Source organism: Syzygium oleosum, unplaced genomic scaffold, assembly GCF_021117445.2.
Source record: "Syzygium oleosum isolate NSW1041296 unplaced genomic scaffold, Sole_v2.1 Sole_v2.17, whole genome shotgun sequence".
Classification (NCBI taxonomy): Eukaryota; Viridiplantae; Streptophyta; class Magnoliopsida; order Myrtales; family Myrtaceae; genus Syzygium; species Syzygium oleosum.
The window spans coordinates 4,568,373-4,587,221 of NW_026607501.1; the positions used below are offsets into that span (position 1 = coordinate 4,568,373).

At 42.7% G+C, this 18,849-nt stretch overlaps 3 protein-coding genes across 4 annotated transcripts; 2 read left to right on the plus strand and 1 right to left on the minus strand.

Moving 5' to 3' along the window:
• LOC115676753 (piriformospora indica-insensitive protein 2-like) lies at positions 1–3,827 on the plus strand. The gene is made up of 3 exons (XM_030599739.2): positions 1–313; positions 411–1,014; positions 2,449–3,827. The coding sequence occupies exons 2-3, from the start codon at positions 784–786 to the stop codon at positions 3,712–3,714; spliced, it is 1,497 nt and encodes a 498-aa protein (XP_030455599.1). The 5' UTR covers positions 1–313; positions 411–783; the 3' UTR covers positions 3,715–3,827.
• Positions 3,828–9,500: 5,673 nt separating this feature from the next.
• Positions 9,501–14,495, plus strand: LOC115676673 (kinesin-like protein KIN-8A). The gene is given in 8 exon segments (XM_030599635.2): positions 9,501–10,918; positions 11,630–11,903; positions 12,385–12,435; positions 12,530–12,622; positions 12,709–13,074; positions 13,213–13,899; positions 14,084–14,106; positions 14,108–14,495. Coding segments are annotated over 8 exon segments (2,385 nt in total). The 5' UTR covers positions 9,501–10,052; the 3' UTR covers positions 14,133–14,495.
• Positions 14,496–15,162: 667 nt separating this feature from the next.
• On the minus strand, positions 15,163–18,501 carry LOC115676679 (protein Dr1 homolog). Of its 2 annotated transcripts, none has more exons than XM_030599644.2 (5): positions 18,314–18,501; positions 17,316–17,405; positions 16,581–16,675; positions 16,250–16,318; positions 15,163–15,519 (listed from the first exon to the last, which is right to left on the minus strand). In XM_030599644.2, the coding sequence occupies exons 1-5, from the start codon at positions 18,366–18,368 to the stop codon at positions 15,361–15,363; spliced, it is 468 nt and encodes a 155-aa protein (XP_030455504.1). In that variant the 5' UTR covers positions 18,369–18,501; the 3' UTR covers positions 15,163–15,360. The 2 variants fall into 2 exon arrangements, with proteins under 2 accessions (XP_030455504.1, XP_030455502.1); XM_030599642.2 differs by having other exon boundaries at positions 15,163–15,522; positions 18,314–18,475.
• Positions 18,502–18,849: the final 348 nt, after the last annotated feature.

The window sequence follows — 18,849 nt, forward strand, 5'->3', positions numbered from 1 at the left end:
TTTTTTACAAGATGGAATTCTATGTCTATTGAACGTTTGGTATGAAAGATAAGCATCCGTGCTTGCATCCCCAAAAGTAACGTCACGACGAGTCCTGGCGTTTTAACCGGAACTAGAAATCCTTGTCCCCAACGACCGATGTCTCTTTGATCCTCCTGCCAATCTAACATAAATTCTTCCCCAACAGGAAAACAGAACCACATGCAAAAGAAGAGCTGGAGCCAAAGGTCACCTCGTACTTTGCGAGAAGAAATCTCCCGATGCCATCAAAAGAGCCCACCCCTCCATTTTCACTTTCGCAACTGAACTCATAGTACATTCTTGGCATTTGCGATCTCTCCTTTTCTTTTCTGAAAAGTTTTTAAATTTTCTTTGAAGAAAGTGATTTTTGGTACTTGTTTTCGTTGCAGAAAAGAGACTCCGGATTAGATCTTCCTTGTCCTGTGTAGTTTCTTGCTTCACTGTTTGTGGGATCGGTACGGAAGTCGCATAGTGGAGCAGTTCATAATCCTCCATGTTTTACACTCTACTCGGTCTGATGGGAGCTTCTCTTCCTGTGCTGTCGGTGTTTTCCGGGAAGATCAGACGTTCTGGCCATTGCTTTTCTTTCTTGTCATGTTCTTCTCTTTATGGTGGTGTGACCTGTGATGAGCTTAGCGTGGCCCTTTCGTAAACAGATTTCTGTCTCCCTCATGACTTTTGAAAGGGTTGATATATACGAGTTCTGACTAGTGCTAGTTACTTCTTCACTGATCTTTGTGGCCTTTTGTGTTGGATTTGGCCATGAAGATGTCGTTTAGTCCTCCTCTTTGCTTCTTGATCATGCTACTCTTGTTGTCCTTGTCCTTGTTCGGTGTTTCCTGTAGAGGACAAGAACAAGAGAATGCTTCTTCAGGGGCTCCAATGGAGAGAGGAGAGCAAGAGGCACTATACTATGCAATTCAGGGTTTTGTGGGCAAGTGGTGGAATGGCTCTGATTTGTATCCTGACCCTTGTGGGTGGACGCCAATTCAGGTACTTCACTACTCTATGACTAACATGAAAGAGATGATGGAGATCGGAGATAATGTTACCAGCATTTTAGTATGCATCGTCTCAGTTTCATAGGACATTGAACATCTTGCGGGAAAAACATGCAAATGCAAACACCATATGTCTTATGCATTACTTTTTGAGGTTCTTGTGGGAAAAACATGCAAATGCAAACACCATTGCTTGATCTTGTAACTTAGCTCACTAATGATGTCTAGTGAGTTCTTGGAGTTCCCCACGTGCAATTGTCAATACCAAGAAACCCTTGAGTTCCAAACCACATTTTGAAATTTCCATTACAATGCATGTATCTTGGAATCTTCCCTAAAGAAATTCTCCCTTTATTTTTGGTTTATTTTACCGCGCTCTACTAGCGTAGTTCCAAATTACACAAAAAGTGTACTAGGATCTGCGATTTGTCCAATAGTTTACTTCCGTTTACTCTCAATCGAACATTTTTTGCCCAAGTTACTCAGCCAAGACCTGCAAATCTATATAATAAGTACCGTAAAAGGATTTGGCAAAAAATGATAAAAGGGCCGTAACCCAATCCATGAGTTAGATCATTGAAAATGAGCTCAGATTCGTAAGTTCTGGTAATCCAACTGAACTTCATCAATCTTGAAGGTCATATTTGATTCACCAAGCAATGGCCTTTGGCATTTGTGTCCTAGTGCCCAAGAGCCATTACTCCTTCTGCAACTCATAAGAGAAATGAGAAATTCTAGAAATCAATACCATTTCCAATTATCGATCAGACTTAGAGTCACTAAGCTCTTCTCGTGTGACTTTTTATTTTTGCCAAATTTTTGGCAGTTCGGATTAACGAAGCTCAAGTGCATCACCTTCTTCAACAAACACCTTAATACACCATTGCTTAATCCCGTTCTCCTTTTTCTTTTTCCTTTTCTAGTCCAAAAATAGTGCTCTCTTTTCGCTAGAAATTATAGTGGTTTTTTTTTCCCTTGAAATCTGCTGGTATAGTAGTTCTCTTCGGCTCAAGATTCATAGGCTTGGTTAGAGGAGGCATTATAATTTAGGTCTGCAGTGTATCCTCCCACAGATATAATTTCAAAGTGTTAGCTTCAAGAAACATGGGAAAGAAAGACGAAAAGGGAGGTAAAAGAAAAGCATATGAAGAATGTGAATGGCGTTAGCCTGGGACTGAATAGGGGATACGAGGCAGTTTGTAGCTCCCTGCTTTTGTAATTGGGATTACACCCTGGATAATGATCCTTTTCTTCTTTCTGCAAAATAACAAGTTACCTTCCTGTGTGATGGAGCACAAACCTCAAGAATACATATGTTCATGTACACGTCTTGTCACCTTCACTCGCCAATTGTATCTTAACCTATGGAATGAGTGCTGCATGAAAAAGCCAACCTTGAATTTTTTGTTTTCCATGGTCAATGCAGGGAGTGTATTGTGATCTCTACAATGGCTCGTGGTACGTGAGCTCCTTGAACATCGGGCCGGTCTATGAAAACTCTCTGAAATGCGCCCGAGATGCAGAATTCACGCATCACTTGTTCGAGCTCAAGCGCCTCACAACACTCTCCATCTACAGTTGCTTCTTGTCCCCTCACCGAAACCGTGTCAGAATCTCCAGCTTCAGCTGGGGGACTTTATCAAACACCTTGGAGTCGCTAGAGTTCAGATCAAACCCAGGACTCATCGGAACCATTCCCACCAGCATCGGCAGCCTCAAGCAGCTCCAATCACTGGTCCTTCTCGAGAATGGACTAACCGGGTCTTTGCCAATGGAATTGGGCAATCTGATCAACCTGAAAAGGCTCGTCCTTTCGTCGAATGGGTTCGTGGGTCACATCCCACCAGCTCTCGGGGGATTGAGCAACCTCTTGATCCTCGACTGCAGCAGGAACAACCTATCCGGGCCATTGCCGTTGACCTTTGGGGGGTTGACCTCGCTCCTGAAGCTTGACCTGAGCAGCAACAACCTGGACGGACCTCTGCTCCGAGAACTCGGGAACATGAGGAACCTCACGCTCTTAGACCTCGGGGGCAACGAAATCTCAGGTGGGTTGATCCAAGACATCCAAGAAATGGTCTCCTTGAAGGAGATGGTGATGTCCAACAACCCAACGCTGCGCGGTGACCTCACGGGCATTGAATGGGCGAATCTGGAGGATCTTGAAGTGCTGGACCTGTCCAACACCGGGCTGAGAGGCCACATCCCAGAGTCCATGACCCAGCTCAAACGGCTAAGATTCTTGGGACTCCGTGATAATTCTCTCTCGGGGACTCCTCCTCCCGACCTCGCATCGCTGCCTCGCATCAGCGCTCTATACCTGAACGGGAACAACCTGACGGGCCAGCTCGATTTCCCGGGCGCGTTCTACGGCAAGATGGGCAGGCGTTTCGGTGCGTGGAACAATCCCAACCTCTGTCATCGGCTTCCATTAACGTCGTCGTCGTCATCACCGGCAGCCAATGCGCCTCTTGGGGTGAGGCCGTGCTCTCGAGGAGGAAACGCCAGCGGCAGCAGCAGCAGCAACCGCGCCGGGTCGCCTCTACCGATTGCCAAGATGAGCGAAGGATACGACGATCCGCATCGGGATTCGCAGATCGAGGTCTCTTCGGGATGCCCGAGTTGGGGCTGGAGAGGGAAGGAGACGATGATGTTGGCGGGTGTCGTAGCCATGATCGCCATGTTCGCGTAGGTTGAGAGAGATTTAGAGGGAAATGCTTCATATGAGCTTGTGGTGCTGTCATGCAGAGATATATATGTAGCTTTGAATTAGAAGAAAGATCAAAAGGTTACTATCTTAGAATAGATGATGTTTGTGGGTTCTATTTTCTTACTCAATCGCTGGGGATTGAAAATGGACCGACCCGGTTCTTTAAAAGCTCATTTGCAATCTACTACGTGGATTCATTTAGAATTTTATTTATCTTAGGGCTCATTCGAGAAAACAAAAGAAATGAGTATCGAAAAGCGTCACATTTGCCAACAATCTTAAGCACCGGAAAAAAAAAAATGTTATTCGGCAATAGCTAAAAGTTTAATACACAACATCACTAACATTTTGGGAAAATTACCAAAAATAAGTGATAAACCTATTGTATTTGTGCCAATTCAGTCCTAAGTTTTTTAATTGTATCAATTGAGTCATAAACCTCTTGACAATTGACCAATTTAGTCATTCCCACTAATTTTGACCGGAAATTGTTGACGTGAACACCGGTCAATCTAAGAGGCATGGCCAACGCTAACATGGACAATTTTTAAAAAGATCGAATTTTTAAATAATTTTCTTTCTTTTTATTTTTATTTCTTCTTTCGCCGGTCACCGAACCTCGGCGACGGCCGCTGACCGGCCACAGGTGAGAGCCGACGAGGGCTGACCTCACTAGCCTCTGGCGAGGCTCGAGCTTCTGCAAGGCTGGCAAGGTTGAGCCTTGCCCGATCCTGGCAAGCTCGAGCCTCGCCGAAAGCCGGCGAGATTGGCCCTCGTCTGTGCCCCGTCGAAGGCCATTGCCGAGGTCCGAGACAAGCGGAGGTAGAAGGAAAAAGAAAATAAAATGTAAAAATTATTAAAAAATTCAAAAATTTTTAAGACGACATAGGTGCATCGTGTCAACACATTTGCTTTTGCATTGATTAATTCTGTTCTCTCACAATCTTTCCGGATGGTAGGTTGAGCTGTAAGAGCACTTATAGTTGCTTTGAAAGAGTTAAAAATTGATGGAAATGAATGTTGTTGGTTTTTTTTTTTTTCCTATCTGTAGTTCTCCTCACTTTCTGACTTTTTGCTCTGCCTCTGAGACAGAGTACAAGAGTCGAACCCCGTACCTGAGATACTAGCGTCCCTCACCCCCCAATCCCTTTACTAGTAGGGTCGCATGCCTATTGGCTAAATGAATCTTGTTCACCAACACGTCGGTGTTTAATTGAATATGATATTTCAATTTACTTGCCTTGTTTTTTATTTGGTGAGAATTTACTTGCCTTGTTAACTTGAGGCCAATTGAGAAAATAGCGGTTCTCACAAAGTGTGGGAAACAAAATTGTTCAATATATCATTTACTGATGGCAGTTGCATACATTATTTCATCACGAATCGAAAAACTATTTTAGGCAAAAAAGGTCGATTCTTTCGTTGTTGAGCATAGAAAGGCAATAAAATTAGAGTTAATACCATGAAAAACCCCAAACTGGTATACCTGCGATAAATTTACCCTCCGTTAAGTTTGATTAATACCATGGAAAATCACAAATTGATGAACTAGTGACAAATAAAGGGGTAAAACCCCAAACTGCTACACTCGTTGACTACCACATATTATCCAACTTAGCAATTCGATGGTAAAATTTAACGGAAACTAACAGAGGGTAAATTTGTCACAAGTATACCGGTTTAAGGTTTTTGGTGGTCAAAAAATTAGTTCGGCGTAAATTTGTCACAGGTGTTCGAATTTGGGATTTTTCGTGGTATTAACTCTTATAATTAACAATTACTGTCAAAAAAGTCAAGAATTCCTTACGGTTTAAACAATTCTATTGTCTCCTAGTTGCTGTCTACTTCTCCTTACTGGGGACTTATGAGGGATACAAAAGTGACTATAAAATACAAAGAAAAACTAATCTCAAAATTTTAGACTTCACAAAGGAGGATGATGATGTAACGAGAACATACTGTACAATAATAGCACAACTATTTTAATCTATGATTACCACGAGCTGATGCTCATTTCCATGAATTACACCCAAAACCTTACCTCCTCGCTCGTTGTGGAGTGCCCAATTCTCGCCCTTCAGCAGTGAAATATTCCATAACAAAAAGAAATCATGTTAAATGCGATGAAGAAACCAAGTTTGATTGTAAGCGGAACATGAAAACTCATTTGCATATCTTACATAACAAGAAGTAATGCTTCACTGAAATCAAAACATAAAAATTGATCCGCATCATTTTCTATGACAAGACTTGTGATTAGATTTGTCAATATGGGTCATAAACCTATTTCTTAACCCATATATCTATAAATGAATTATAAATGAGTTAGTTATGTTCATTAAATGGGTCATAAATGGGTATAAACATAATATGAGTATTAAATGGATCGTAAATGGGTAAAAATGAGTTTACAACTTATTTAAACTCAACTCATCTCTCTCGCCCTCACACAATGTCATACTCACTCACTCCACGTTCTCATTTCGATTTGGGCATGAGTTTTCCTAGATTGAGTTAAATATAAAATTATTTTATGGGTCTGGTCGGGTATGTGTCATTATATTTTCATTACATGAAAATGGGTCAAATCGGGTTCAATGGATCTATTTGGGTCAGATCATTTTCGACCCAACCCAAACCCGACCTGACCCACCCATTTGACAGGTCTACTTGCGACACAAATCCCCTACGTTTTTTTTTTTTGTGTTGACTCCGGTCACTATGAACAAGTTGATTCCAAACTACTTGAATAATGTGGATGAACGGCTGAACAAGTTTATGTTTTGCATTCTTTCCATTCGCATCAGCTTCATTCCAACAGTCGGGACAAGCCAACCGCCAAGAAATCCCAGCGATGACAAATGTGAAGATGACAAGAAAAACAATTCGGCGAAAATGTTGTATGCGATGCGGGTCCCGCGGCCTCTCCTTCCGACACAATTCTCCCCCCTCCGCCAACAGTGTGGGCTACTCGAGCTGGACTAGCAAGTCCTTCGTGTGGTCCAGCTCCGCACACCTCTACACAAGGCACAACGAAGCTGATGGAGTGGGCACCGGCAACCAAAAACACGAGCACCTAGGCTGGAGGAAGAAGAAAGTGAAAGAAAAAATTATAAACAAAAAAGTTCAAAATTCAAAAAAATTAAAATATCATTAAAAGTTGTTAATGTCATTACCGACGGTGCCACGTAGGCCGCCCGACGTCCACGTCAGCAATATTGGGCCAAAATTAGCTGAAAGGACTTAATTGGCATAAAGACAAAAAGTTTATGACTGAACTGGATCATAAAAAAGGTTTAAGACTAAATTGGTACAAATGCAATAGGTGTATGACATTTCTGACACTTTTCCCCATTTATTGGCCATGCTAATAAATTGTTTGCATCATAGAATATGTTTTTACACACTTCGATATATGTATATTTAAAATTGTTCTTACTGGTTCAAATATGAGAGTCAATTTCTCAAACATATTATGTCATGCGATATATTTGGAAAAATCGACGAGGCCTTACGATGGTCGTTGGAGGGAAAAAGAAAAAAGAAAGAAGAGAAAAGGACAAAAAAAAGTAAAGAAGGAAAAGAGAAGAAAAGAAAAAATTAATAAAAATTCGAAAAATACCAAAATATTTTAAAAATTATCTACGTCAATGCTGGTCGTGCCCTTTAGAATGGCCGGCGTTCATATCAGCGATTTCCGGCCAAAATTTGCTGGATGGATTTAATTGGTAAAACGTGAAAAGATTTAAGGCTCAATTGGCACAATTAAAAGGTTTTCAGACTAAATTGACAAAAGTATAATAAGTTTGGAACTTTTTAAACAATTTTTCCATACGTTCTTCAATAACCCACTCAACACAAATACCATATCTTGTGCTCTCTTGAAATAGCGGCCGGTCTGAATTGCTCCTCAAAACTCGATAACTCGTACAGTCACACTATAGTTCGATGGAGCTGAGTGAAAACGATTTAACAGGCTCATTCGTTGTTCCTTTATATTCTTCGAATTACTCGAGTTTTTAACATTCGAGTTTTTTTTTTATCTAACTTGATATGTTAAACACTTTAAGAACATAGAAATGATGACTATAGTGCTTTGTACCAACACTTGGGACATGTAGGTAGGTATGATTTTCCTTTAAAAAACAATCAAATTGGACTGCTCATTGTGTGCTGACTTCAAACCTGGGAAAGCCGAATGAGGTGCAGATTAGAAAACGTGAAAGTAAAGATAAAGGTGCTAGGTTAAACCAGTGATTATTCTTCCAAACATAAAGCTAAGGACAAATGCATAGTTTGCCATCATTCATCTAACGTGGTTTTAGCCCATTACAATGCCATAAAAGCTTAGGACAAATGCTCACACTCCATTCCCAACCGTCCATTAATCTGACCATCTAATGATTGTGCACTAACCATTAAATCATCTTACCGACAATATACTATGATCATTTAATCAAATATGATGTGCGACAAATAAGGATTGGTGGATGATAACTGGAGGTGAGCACTGGGTCCCGTTCAACCCGAGAACCGGTGAGGAGCAACCGGTTTAGGGAAAACGGGTCCGATTTTTGGTTCCACGAACTAAGAATCGATTTAAGGCCAGTTCGGTTCCTGGTTCAAAGGTCGGAAGAAGTGATTCTACCTGGAACTGGTCTACACTGGTTCCTAACCAATTTTGTTGTCGAGTTGAACCGGCTTTGAAACTTCTTTTGAGAAAAAAAAAATACTTTTTTATCCAACGAGAATCGAACCATTGCCTGCAACATGAAGAAACAACATTACCATTATACGATTTTGTAGTAGAATGATGCAACTATTATGTTTAATTAGATGAATTTGATTTATTAGACAAAATATTAAATGGGTCGCTTCCCAGCGATTCAAGGACAAACTGGTTCGATTCGAGGTTCCAAAAAAATTTGAAATCAGAAATCACAGGATCAGTTCCCTACTTTAGGCTGAGAATCCAACTACTCAAGAGAGGATCACCCTTAGTAATAACCGATTGGGATCTTGCATTCCAAAATCGTGAAATTTTAATGTTTGATTTTTTTTCATCATAATAATTTGGGCTCACGCCACATTAAATTATCTTCTTACAAATTTATCGATCCCAACATGGATGGCATGCCTTTGATCAGACCAAGGAGGTAGGCTTATCCTACTATGCGAAAAATATGATATTCAATGTAGCCATGGGGTAGCAACAATAGATTTGAAAATAAGTATTTTTTCAATCAGTGATGATTGATGATCATTTCAAGCTACACCATTCTTATTACGCAACACTTTATCATTACTTTATACTAACCGTTTCGGCATTATCATGAGCTGCTACATAGTTCGAATTCACGTGTCCCCAAATGCACATGTTACATCACAAAAAAACGATGCAGCCACTTATTTCTAACAGATCCGAGACGATAGAGAAAAAATTACTGCGCGTTCGAAATGTTTCACAGCACATTAAAAAAATAGATTTTACACGCTTCGAAAGCACCTAATTATAATAATTATCTGAGAAGTGTATCCCCCTCCTAAAGATTAAGCCTTTAATTAGTCACATTTGACCCCAAATAAAAATTAGTCACGCAATTAAATAAAGAAAATCAAGAAAAGATTTGACAACATATCCCTCGAACACATAAAGAACGAAGAACCCGACCGTTTGGGGTCTTCTCTGACACGCAGTTTGAACGTTACGAGGCCGATGCGCATTCAAAATTTCTCTCCCCCCCCCCCCCCCCTAAGAGCGCTCCACTTCTCCCTACCTCCACTCTCCCCATCCGTACACTAACACGGAGGCTCGGACGGGAGAGGAGAGTGCTCATAGCCATCCTCTTCAAAATCCCCGGACTTCCACTCCCTTTTCATCAGCCGTCCATGATTAAAATCAGGCTCTCAACGGCCCAGATTCCACCGAAATCGTTTTTCCCCCGAATCGCCCGCCGCACTCGATCCCCGCTCTTCCCTCCCTCTTTCCAATTTTTCCCATTTGTTCAAGAGCTCGTTGCGCTCGCTGCGGCTTCCTCTGGTTCCAGCTTCTTGAACTGTTGCTGTTCTTGATCAGAACTTCCGCAGTTTCGTCACCGATTCCGCCAGCAAAGAGCGCTTCGAGATCAGTTTTCCGGGGCAAAATCTTCGACCTTGGTTAGTGTTTTCGCCGGCGAGGAGCGCTTCGAGATCGGTTCTCCGGCGGAAGTTTCCGATCTTGGGTCTGTTTTCCGGCCACCGTGGGGACTGCTTCTGCAACTGGGTCGGTGGAAAGATTTGAGCGGGCAGCTGGTTTGGATGGTGGGGAAAGCCACTGGAACATGCCGGTGTCAACGCGGTCTCACTCGCAGAGCGGCAACCGGGGGCAGGGCAATGAGGAGGACCCGTGCGCGGGGCCGAGGACCCGAATCAAGAACCGCCAAGAGAGGGCGGCGACCCAGATAAGCAACCTCAACCTCCCGCTGCGGAACCCGCACCACGGGCTCAAGGAGAAGATGAAGGAGCTGACCCTCCTCTACGAGCAGCAGAAGCAAGCGAGGAACATTTCGAGAACGGCGGCGGAGGAGCAGAACGGGAATGGAGCCGGCTTCTCGACGCACCCGAGCGTAGACCTCTTCGGATCCAGACGGGGGGAGGACAAGGAGCCGAAAGTCGAAAACGGGTCGAAACTGGGTCAGATCATGAGGGAGAACACGATGACCAACTCCACGATCACGAGAACGTTCGTCTTGCCCAAGCCCAACAACCCGAACCCGAGGCCCGAGGACGCGAAGGAGAACATCGGGTCGGGTCAGGACAGGATCATCGGGTTCTCGGCCTGCCCGAGGAAGGCGGCTCCGGCGACCGCCGCCACCGCCGCCACCACGGTGGCGAGGAGGCTGTCCATGGGCGGGCCGGCAAAGGTCGTTCCGGAGACGGAGAAGCCGGAGGCGGCCGCGAGGGAGAGGAGCTGCGGCGGCGAGCACAGCCGGATCCTGGTGTTCGTGAGGCTGAGGCCGATGGCGAAGAGGGAGAGGGAGGCCGGGTCGAGGTGCTGCGTGAGGATCGTGAACGGGAGGGACGTGTACTTGACGGAGTTCGGGAACGAGAACGATTACCTGAGGCTGAAGAGGTTGAGAGGGAGGCATTTCGCTTTTGATGCTTCGTTCCCGGACTCCGCCACTCAGCAAGAAGTTTATGCCGCTACGTGAGACTCTCTCTCTCTCTCTTTCTTTCTGAGGAAGTTTGAGGTTTTAATGGTTTTAATGCATTTGAATTGCTAGCGAAGAGTTCGATTCCAGTTTTGCCCATATAGTCGTAAGTCTTTGGTAAATTCCAATTTGTCTTTCTAGTTCTCGAATCGGGTAGGTGGAAACTAGGGACTGGTAGGACAGAGTTTCGACCATGTTGATTGATGTGTATTGGTCCGTTGTAGCTTTCTGGAACTTTTTAAGCTTCGGATGAGCGAAATTTTCGATTTTTTCCCTGCCGAGGGGGTTCCGATGTTAAAATGAATTCTTGCTAGAGATTAAGGGTGTTCTGTTCTATGTGTAGCTCTCTCTTTGTTCTTTAGATTCTAGCTTTTCAGACCAGTTTTCACTTCCATTGGCATCATTAAAAAGCATACTGTTTGGTGGCAGAGAACTTCCAAAAGAGGACAGGATGTGATTATGTATTGGATTATGGAGTAGGAGTCCGAAATAATAGAAAAACAGCTCAATCTTTTAGGCATTCTCAAGCTTAATATTTCTAATTACCAAAAGCAAAAAGGAAAAGATTTGAATGTGCCTTTGAAGGAGCTAAAGTAATTCTTTTGTTGAGTAGCTCTTCAACTTCTCTAGGAATGGAAATGCTATAGTTTTCTTTTCAATTTTAGATGGTAGCAAAGAATGATGGTGTTTCTTACTATTATCAACAGAACAGCGGAATTAGTCGAAGCAGTTCTGCAGGGGAGGAACGGATCTGTATTCTGCTATGGCGCAACTGGAGCTGGAAAGACTTACACGATGCTTGGCACTGTTGAGAATCCTGGAGTCATGGTTTTGGCAATTAAGGATCTCTTCACCAAAATCAGGCAGAGGAGCTGTGATGGAAACCATGTGGTTCATCTGTCCTATCTCGAGGTCTATAACGAAACTGTCCGCGATTTGCTTTCTCCCGGAAGGCCTCTTGTTCTCAGAGAAGATAAACAGGTTGGATCACGGATATATCTGAACGTATTCGAGAAGAATTTACTTTTTTGCATTATCATCAACCTAGTTAATAGCACTCCTCTCTAGTCTAGTCTTTTGTATGAACTTGCTTTATGGAATAGAAAATGATCATTTTCGGAACTTCTTTTTCAAGAATTGCATAAGGAGTTCAGCTTGTACTATCTCAACCTAGAATTTAGGATCTCCCATGTGATAAAATTCAGTGGTTCGCCCTGTAACATATAGGAGAAGAACTATTCTCAAACTTTTATGAAGAATACTCAAGTATTACTGTTGCCTCTTTTTACTTTTTATTTAGTGCTAATGGTCTTTCTGTTCATTATCCTTTGCAGTTATTGTTTTGCCAATATGAAAGCCCCTCAGTTAGCTAGGATGCAATTGAATATATATTTTTTCTTCTCAATCTCGTCTTAGTTGATAAGTTTGATCAATATCTAAATTGCGGTTGACTGTTCTCCAGGGGATTGTGGCAGCTGGTCTCACGCAATACAGAGCTTATTCAACAGATGAAGTAATAATACCATTCCCTCTTAAACTTCACTAATCTGTGAGTTTGTTGAATGTAGAGGCTGATAATCTTCTTTCCTCATTTGCTTGCGAGACAGGTAATGTCACTGCTTTTCCAAGGGAACCAAAACCGAACAACTGAACCAACACGGGCCAATGAAACGTCTTCCCGATCCCATGCCATTCTCCAGGTATATTTGCAAATACATTTAGTTAACAAGGTTTCCAATAGGAACTGTGATTCCGAGTTTCTTACACCGTGCTTTGTCGTAATCAGGTTGCGGTTGAATATCGAGTAAAAGATGCCGCCATGAATGTGGTCAACCGAGTGGGTAAGTTGTCATTGATTGATCTTGCCGGGTCAGAGAGAGCTCTTGCCACAGATCAGAGAACACTTAGATCACTTGAAGGTGCCAACATTAATCGGTCTCTTCTTGCACTAAGTAGCTGCATTAGTGCTCTTGTGGAGGGAAAAAGGCACATTCCATACCGAAACTCAAAGCTCACACAACTGCTCAAGGACTCTCTAGGGGGATCTTGTAATACTGTGATGATCGCCAATATCAGCCCAAGCAATCTCTCATTTGGTGAGACACAAAACACACTTCATTGGGCAGACCGGGCCAAACAAATCCGTACCAAGGTTTGATTCCTTGCAATTGTTATTTTCCTAGCTTTAGATAACTAATAATGCTCCTTCTTAATGCATTTTCTTGAAACTTAGGGGCTTCTCATTGGAGATGTTGACTATCATTATTGATACTTCCTTATATTTTCGCAGGCATGTGAGGTGAATGAGGAAACATTGCAGGTACCAGAATCAGAAACAGATCAGGCCAAGCTCTTACTGGAGTTACAAAAAGAGAATCGAGAATTGCGAGCACAATTGGCTAGGCAGCAACAGAAGCTCCTCAGCCTTCACGCACAATCCTTGGCTGCCCAATCGTCTCCCACCCCGTCCTCTGTGACCTCTCTGTTGACTCCTCCTACATCAGGCCAGCCGAATGAAAAACGGAGACCCAGAGCTTCTTTCTTATCAGGCACTTGTTTCACTCCAGAATTCAAAAGGAAGGGAGCAGATGAAGTGATTAAAGAGCTTCAACAAACTGTCAAAGCCTTGGAGGCGGACATGCAAAAGATGAAGAAAGAACACGCCATGGAATTGAAACAGAAGGATGATTGCATAAAGCAGCTTTCACGAAAGGGTGAAAGAACATCATCGATAGGGGTGGGAGGGGAAGGAGTGAAAAGGGTAGTCACAAGGGCTAGCTTGAGACCTAAGGAGCTGAGCACCGGTGAGTTGAGGAGCCCGAATCACCGATTCAAATCACCAATTCCAACGGCTAAGAAGCGCAGCTTTTGGGACATAACAACGGCTAATAGCCCTTCGGTTGCCACGCACAATGGAAGAAAGACCAGAAGCCATGTTGTTCCCGACCTGGCTGGAGCTCCCTCCATGCTGCTTCAGGTAATGTAGTCAACCCATCCCTGCCATTTTCCAGAATGGCATTATGCTATTCCAACTTACATGCATCCACTGAACAATCATAAGCACATTAAAACTGTGCCAGAGTTCTTCTGCTGCTGCTGATCAAGTTTGCATATCCTTTTTCTATGACTATTTTTATTAACAAAGAAATTGTGTCATACAGCCGGGTTTCACTCGTAAAAGGCCTGAATGTTTCAAGTAGAGGCACCTGAAGAAAGAAAAGCGGGACAGATGGAGCTCGAGCATGATAATGCGTAGACGAGGAGACGGAGAGAGCAGCATGCTGGTGGCATTCTATAATTAAGGACATTTGCTTTGTGGGCTGTTTTTCCACGTCTCTCTTCCTCTACGCATGCGATCAATCGAGCCTTCATAAATTCTGTTTGTATCCTTACCGTTTATTCTTTCCCAATGGTTTCAATTGAGATCGTAGCAGATTCTTTTGTTTGTTTGATTAGATTATGTTCGATGTAATGCTTGACTCCGAAATGACTGCGCAATAAGTATTGCTGGGTGTCGTAGGCTCTTTTCATGTGTCTATAACAGGGCGGTCCTCTTCAATAGGCATCCTTAAACTTTTCGAGAGATCCTGGTTGCAACTTTGATTTAGCTCAAAACCAAGAAAGATATATCCATAATAGTTCGGACAAGTGACTGTCGACGGGACACAACACGCGGGGTGGATAAATCTGTAGTTTCGCAAAGACTCCGAATCAGGATGGCAAGATTTTCGTTCAAATCCTAAATCCTGGTATCATCATCATCTTCTTCTTTGGCCAAAGGTGTCATTCACCTTTTCCAAGGAGAGAGAGACCCTACTAAAACAATTTGACTTTGGATTATGTGGTATTCTATGCTTCTGGTGAAGTTGTGTCGGCATGTGCCGTTTCAGAATCAAGAAGCAGTTTCAGAAAGAAAATTCCAAACATGGTGCGTAGGCTGACATTTCCCTCAACATAATTACATTATTCCTCGCCACATGACACAAATTATCGACAGCAAAAAGCTGGGATATCTTCCTGTTATTCATCCTTGAGGATTCAACATCAGCAATCCCAATGAACCAATTCTGGTTGCTTCCAGTTTGCGAGAGAGCATTTCTTGGAAGAATTGAAACTGCATCTAATAACATCTGCAGCCACAGCTCTCAACAACAGCCTTCAATTCTTAAGAAGAGTAACTTCATTGCATGGAGGATGTATAGAAAAGTAACTACAGCGATCACGGACCAGAAACAGAGGATTGGAGCATGGTAAGAGCCCTCGCTAATTACATTAGGAAAACATCCATACATAAAATACAAGCTCGAAATGTATAATGATATCAACAAAAGCCAGACTACCTCCCAACTGGCTCTGTACAAAATAAGAGGAGATCAGAAGCACTTATAGAAGAGTTAGAGATGCTTGCCTATGGTTTAAGGAAATCAAGGTCCTAAAATTAGCTCTCTGCATTAGAGTCTACATCTGCTTGTTTGGGGACAGCGGCCCCACCATTCATTCTGGCACGTGCCTCAGCAAACATCCTTTGCTGTTCTGCCAGTAGTGCTTCTTCGGTCATCTCGGCTCCATTACTCCATTTACCACCTTTAAGAGAATCCTGCTGCGCACATTAAAAGAGAAGATGTTAATGCTCCAGCCATCTTCTGAAACTAACATGGCCCAAAAGCAATAATCAAGAAGGGATCAAACTGCAACATGACTTTCCAAAAACAAAAGAGCAAACACTGCTTATGTTTTGCATCTTGCAACAGATGCACAGTTCAACTAGTTTTTGAATCCCTCCACTTCATAATTCTTCTCTAGCATTGTCTTTTCGACAAACGGATAGGCTATACGCACAACATTATTGATTCTACCAGCAGAGACCAAGAGCTTACTAGGAACACTGAAAATGAAAAATAACGGTGGTTTATTCTGTTCCTGACACTCTTAAGGAACAGGACCAACAGACTCGAGTCACCCTCCACAATAGTTGCGATATTGAACAAAAATTTTGATCAGAGAACTCATCATAAACCACGAAATCAAGAAGTCCCTATGGAAAAGCTGGCTTCTTTAGATCTTATGCTTAAAATTAAGAGTCAACCGATCAGAAGATATAAAAAAACTCAGTTGCTTTGAAGTTTAGATAGCTTTAAAAATTGTAGCACAATTCATCTCCATAAAGTTTGTTAGGGATGATGATATCCACTCTGAAAGTATCTTCAAATTCCAACGTACCAGCTCGTAGAATATTAACAGCCACGCATGGAGCAAATGAGCAGTATGTTTTTTAACTTGTCACACAGTTACAACAGAAATACACTTCAGGAAAAAGAAAGCAGTACCATTGTCTCGTGCTTGTGTTGTTCATAGGCTGCATATACCTCTTCAATGTACTCCCCAAACCCGAGAACCTGAAATGATGCCGGTTTGGCTTTCAGTAAGCATGCAGGAGAACGTAATTTATTCGAAGATCTTAATGGATATATGCCAGGGAAGCAACACAATTTAGCTTTTAAGATAAAAACCATTGCCATTGTGAACTATCATTCACCAGGACAGAACTCAATCACATGGTTCTTTTGCTAGGATAGGAGAATGTGAAGAATCAAAAGAAAATCAATTATCAATGCAGAGTGTCCAAGGAACGAACAAGAACAAGAACATGAAGAGCACCTCTAATGCCTTGAGTACATGCTCAGGAGCAATCGTTCTTTTCTCCTCTCGATTACAAACTTCATTCGATTCAGATGACACAAGGTTTATGAACTCTGAGGAGACAACATAAAAAGGAAAAGATGTCAGATAGGCAACCAGAATATTGTTTAAAAAAAAAGGAACGCGATAGCTAAGGAGCAACGAGAATAGGAGAAAGGCAAACAATATGAAAACATTGCAAGTCAACTTAGCAAAAACCTCTGTACAAATTCACAAGTTTCTATACAGGAGCTGTTTCAAAGAGATGGAGTATGGTTAACCTATCAAGAAGTAAATATGGATATAAAAGTATTGTTGGTAAAAGAGCCCCAGTATAAAGCAAATGTTGTCTCAGGTGCACAAAATGCACCAACTCAACTTCTGGGAAGCTCCGATCAAAAAAAAAAAAAAACAAAAACTTCTGGGAAGAAAAAAAAAATTGGTCACATGCAAATGAATCACCATTCCATTGCAATTATTGAACCCTAAGCAATATGGTACCTGAAACCCAAAAGCTACTATATAAAGTACTGGAACTATATATATTATACATATTGGCAATAATTTACTAGCGATATTCATTGACTATTATCATCAAATAACATTTTGTCCATCCATAAACAAGCGAGTGAAGTACCGGATCAACTCAAAATGATCTATGACTTATTTATGCTTGTCATAAGATCATATTCAATCAAAACACCTATTTCTCACCTACACAACACTCGATTAATAGATCTTGAGCATCTCGTGCAACACGAACATCAGGTGGTAGCATTTCCTTTATGATTTTCGTCATAGTTGCTGCAAAAACAATAAACAGATAGACCGCTTTAGTACATAGTAGAGCATAAGAACACACCGATCTGACGAGTATAATACCACCTGATTAATCAAATTATTTCAAACTGTTATAAGTGTTATGAAAAACCCACTATGCACAACATAGCGAAGTTTTACAAATATGCATGACATCCCCGCTGCCAAATATTGCTTCATCCGCAGGATGGGTCCCCACACAATTGTTTCCCTTAATCAGCTAGTAAATTAGAATTGAGTAAACTAGTGTCATGGGCTTCCCATGGCTACACTTGCAGTAAGAGGACGAGCATTGAAATAAAACTATGGCAAAAGAGGTACTGAAGCAAGGTCGAAACAATTTGTATGCCCAATGTATCCAAACCCTATCTCCTAATCCCATTAAGTTTTAACGAAAAAAGAAAACATATTTACCAGAAGGAAATACCGACTGCAGAAATCAAGAAGGTGGTCATAACAAATAGGTCAATCCATGACTATCTCATGCCAATTTGAGATCAACACAACGGATCAACCCATTGACTTGCCTGCCAAAGCTACTTCCAACACAGTGTGCTCGATACCCCGAAAACTCCAATTTCACTAACAAATTGCTAATAACGAATACCGTCGCCGCCGCCGCCACGCTTACTTCCAAGTTTTTTTTGCGAGATAGAAGAAAACCGAAAGGACAAACCCCGCATAGTTAAACCCCAAATTAAGTCACTCTCACTGACTAAGCCAATCGTGCAATCAGAAACGAAACCCCAATTCACACCCACCCACTCGACCCCCGAATTAGAGATACAGAAAACACCATCATCCCCAAACCAATACAACAGAAATCCGCCAAGCGCACACATTAGACGAAGAGAAAAGAGGGAAGAAGAAGAAGGGAAAAAAAAAAGACCGACCTTTGGGGAGCGAAGCATCCTCCTTCGATTTGCCGACTATATCCATCGGGTCCATCTTCCGAACACCCAAAACGAACCCAAACCCTAAACCAACCACGCGCGCAGCAGGCCTAGTCAGAACCACTCCGATCAACAAGCAACGGCACGCAAAGATCTCCCCCCCCCAAAAAAACACACGAGATCCAAAAAAAACGCGACGGTCCTCACCCCCACAGCGATTTTCAAGGGCCGAGCGCGGAGCCAGCGCCGAGCCGATACCGATCGTCCGCTGCCGGAATCGGGGCCGCGCCGGGCGGGAGGGACCGATGCGCGAGCGTCGGCGGCCGTCTGCGGCGAGGCGAGGCGAGGCGCGATCGACGGTCGCGATCGAAGTCGAATTTTTTGCCGGGGAGGAGGAGGAGAAGAGGGTCACGGTTCTTCAGGAATCGGAGGATAAAAGAAAGGCCACTCGCGGCTGATTTAGGGCAAAGCGGAGCGAGGCGGAATTTGTTTAAATCCGCCGGGACTTCTCCCCCCACCCCCTAACCCCACCCCCC

Bases quoted from the DNA above. Each gene is read 5' to 3' on its own strand.
- LOC115676753 (XM_030599739.2), top strand. From the start codon at position 784: ATGAAGATGTCGTTTAGTCCTCCTCTTTGCTTCTTGATCATGCTACTC. The intron at 1,015-2,448 runs GTACTTCACTAC...TGGTCAATGCAG, and splicing joins GTGGGTGGACGCCAATTCAG to GGAGTGTATTGTGATCTCTA.
- LOC115676679 (XM_030599642.2), bottom strand. From the start codon at position 18,368: ATGGACCCGATGGATATAGTCGGCAAATCGAAGGAGGATGCTTCGCTC. The intron at 17,406-18,313 runs GTCGGTCTTTTT...TTGTTTTTGCAG, and splicing joins GGATGCTTCGCTCCCCAAAG to CAACTATGACGAAAATCATA. The intron at 16,319-16,580 runs GTGCTCTTCATG...GCATCATTTCAG, and splicing joins ATGTACTCAAGGCATTAGAG to GTTCTCGGGTTTGGGGAGTA.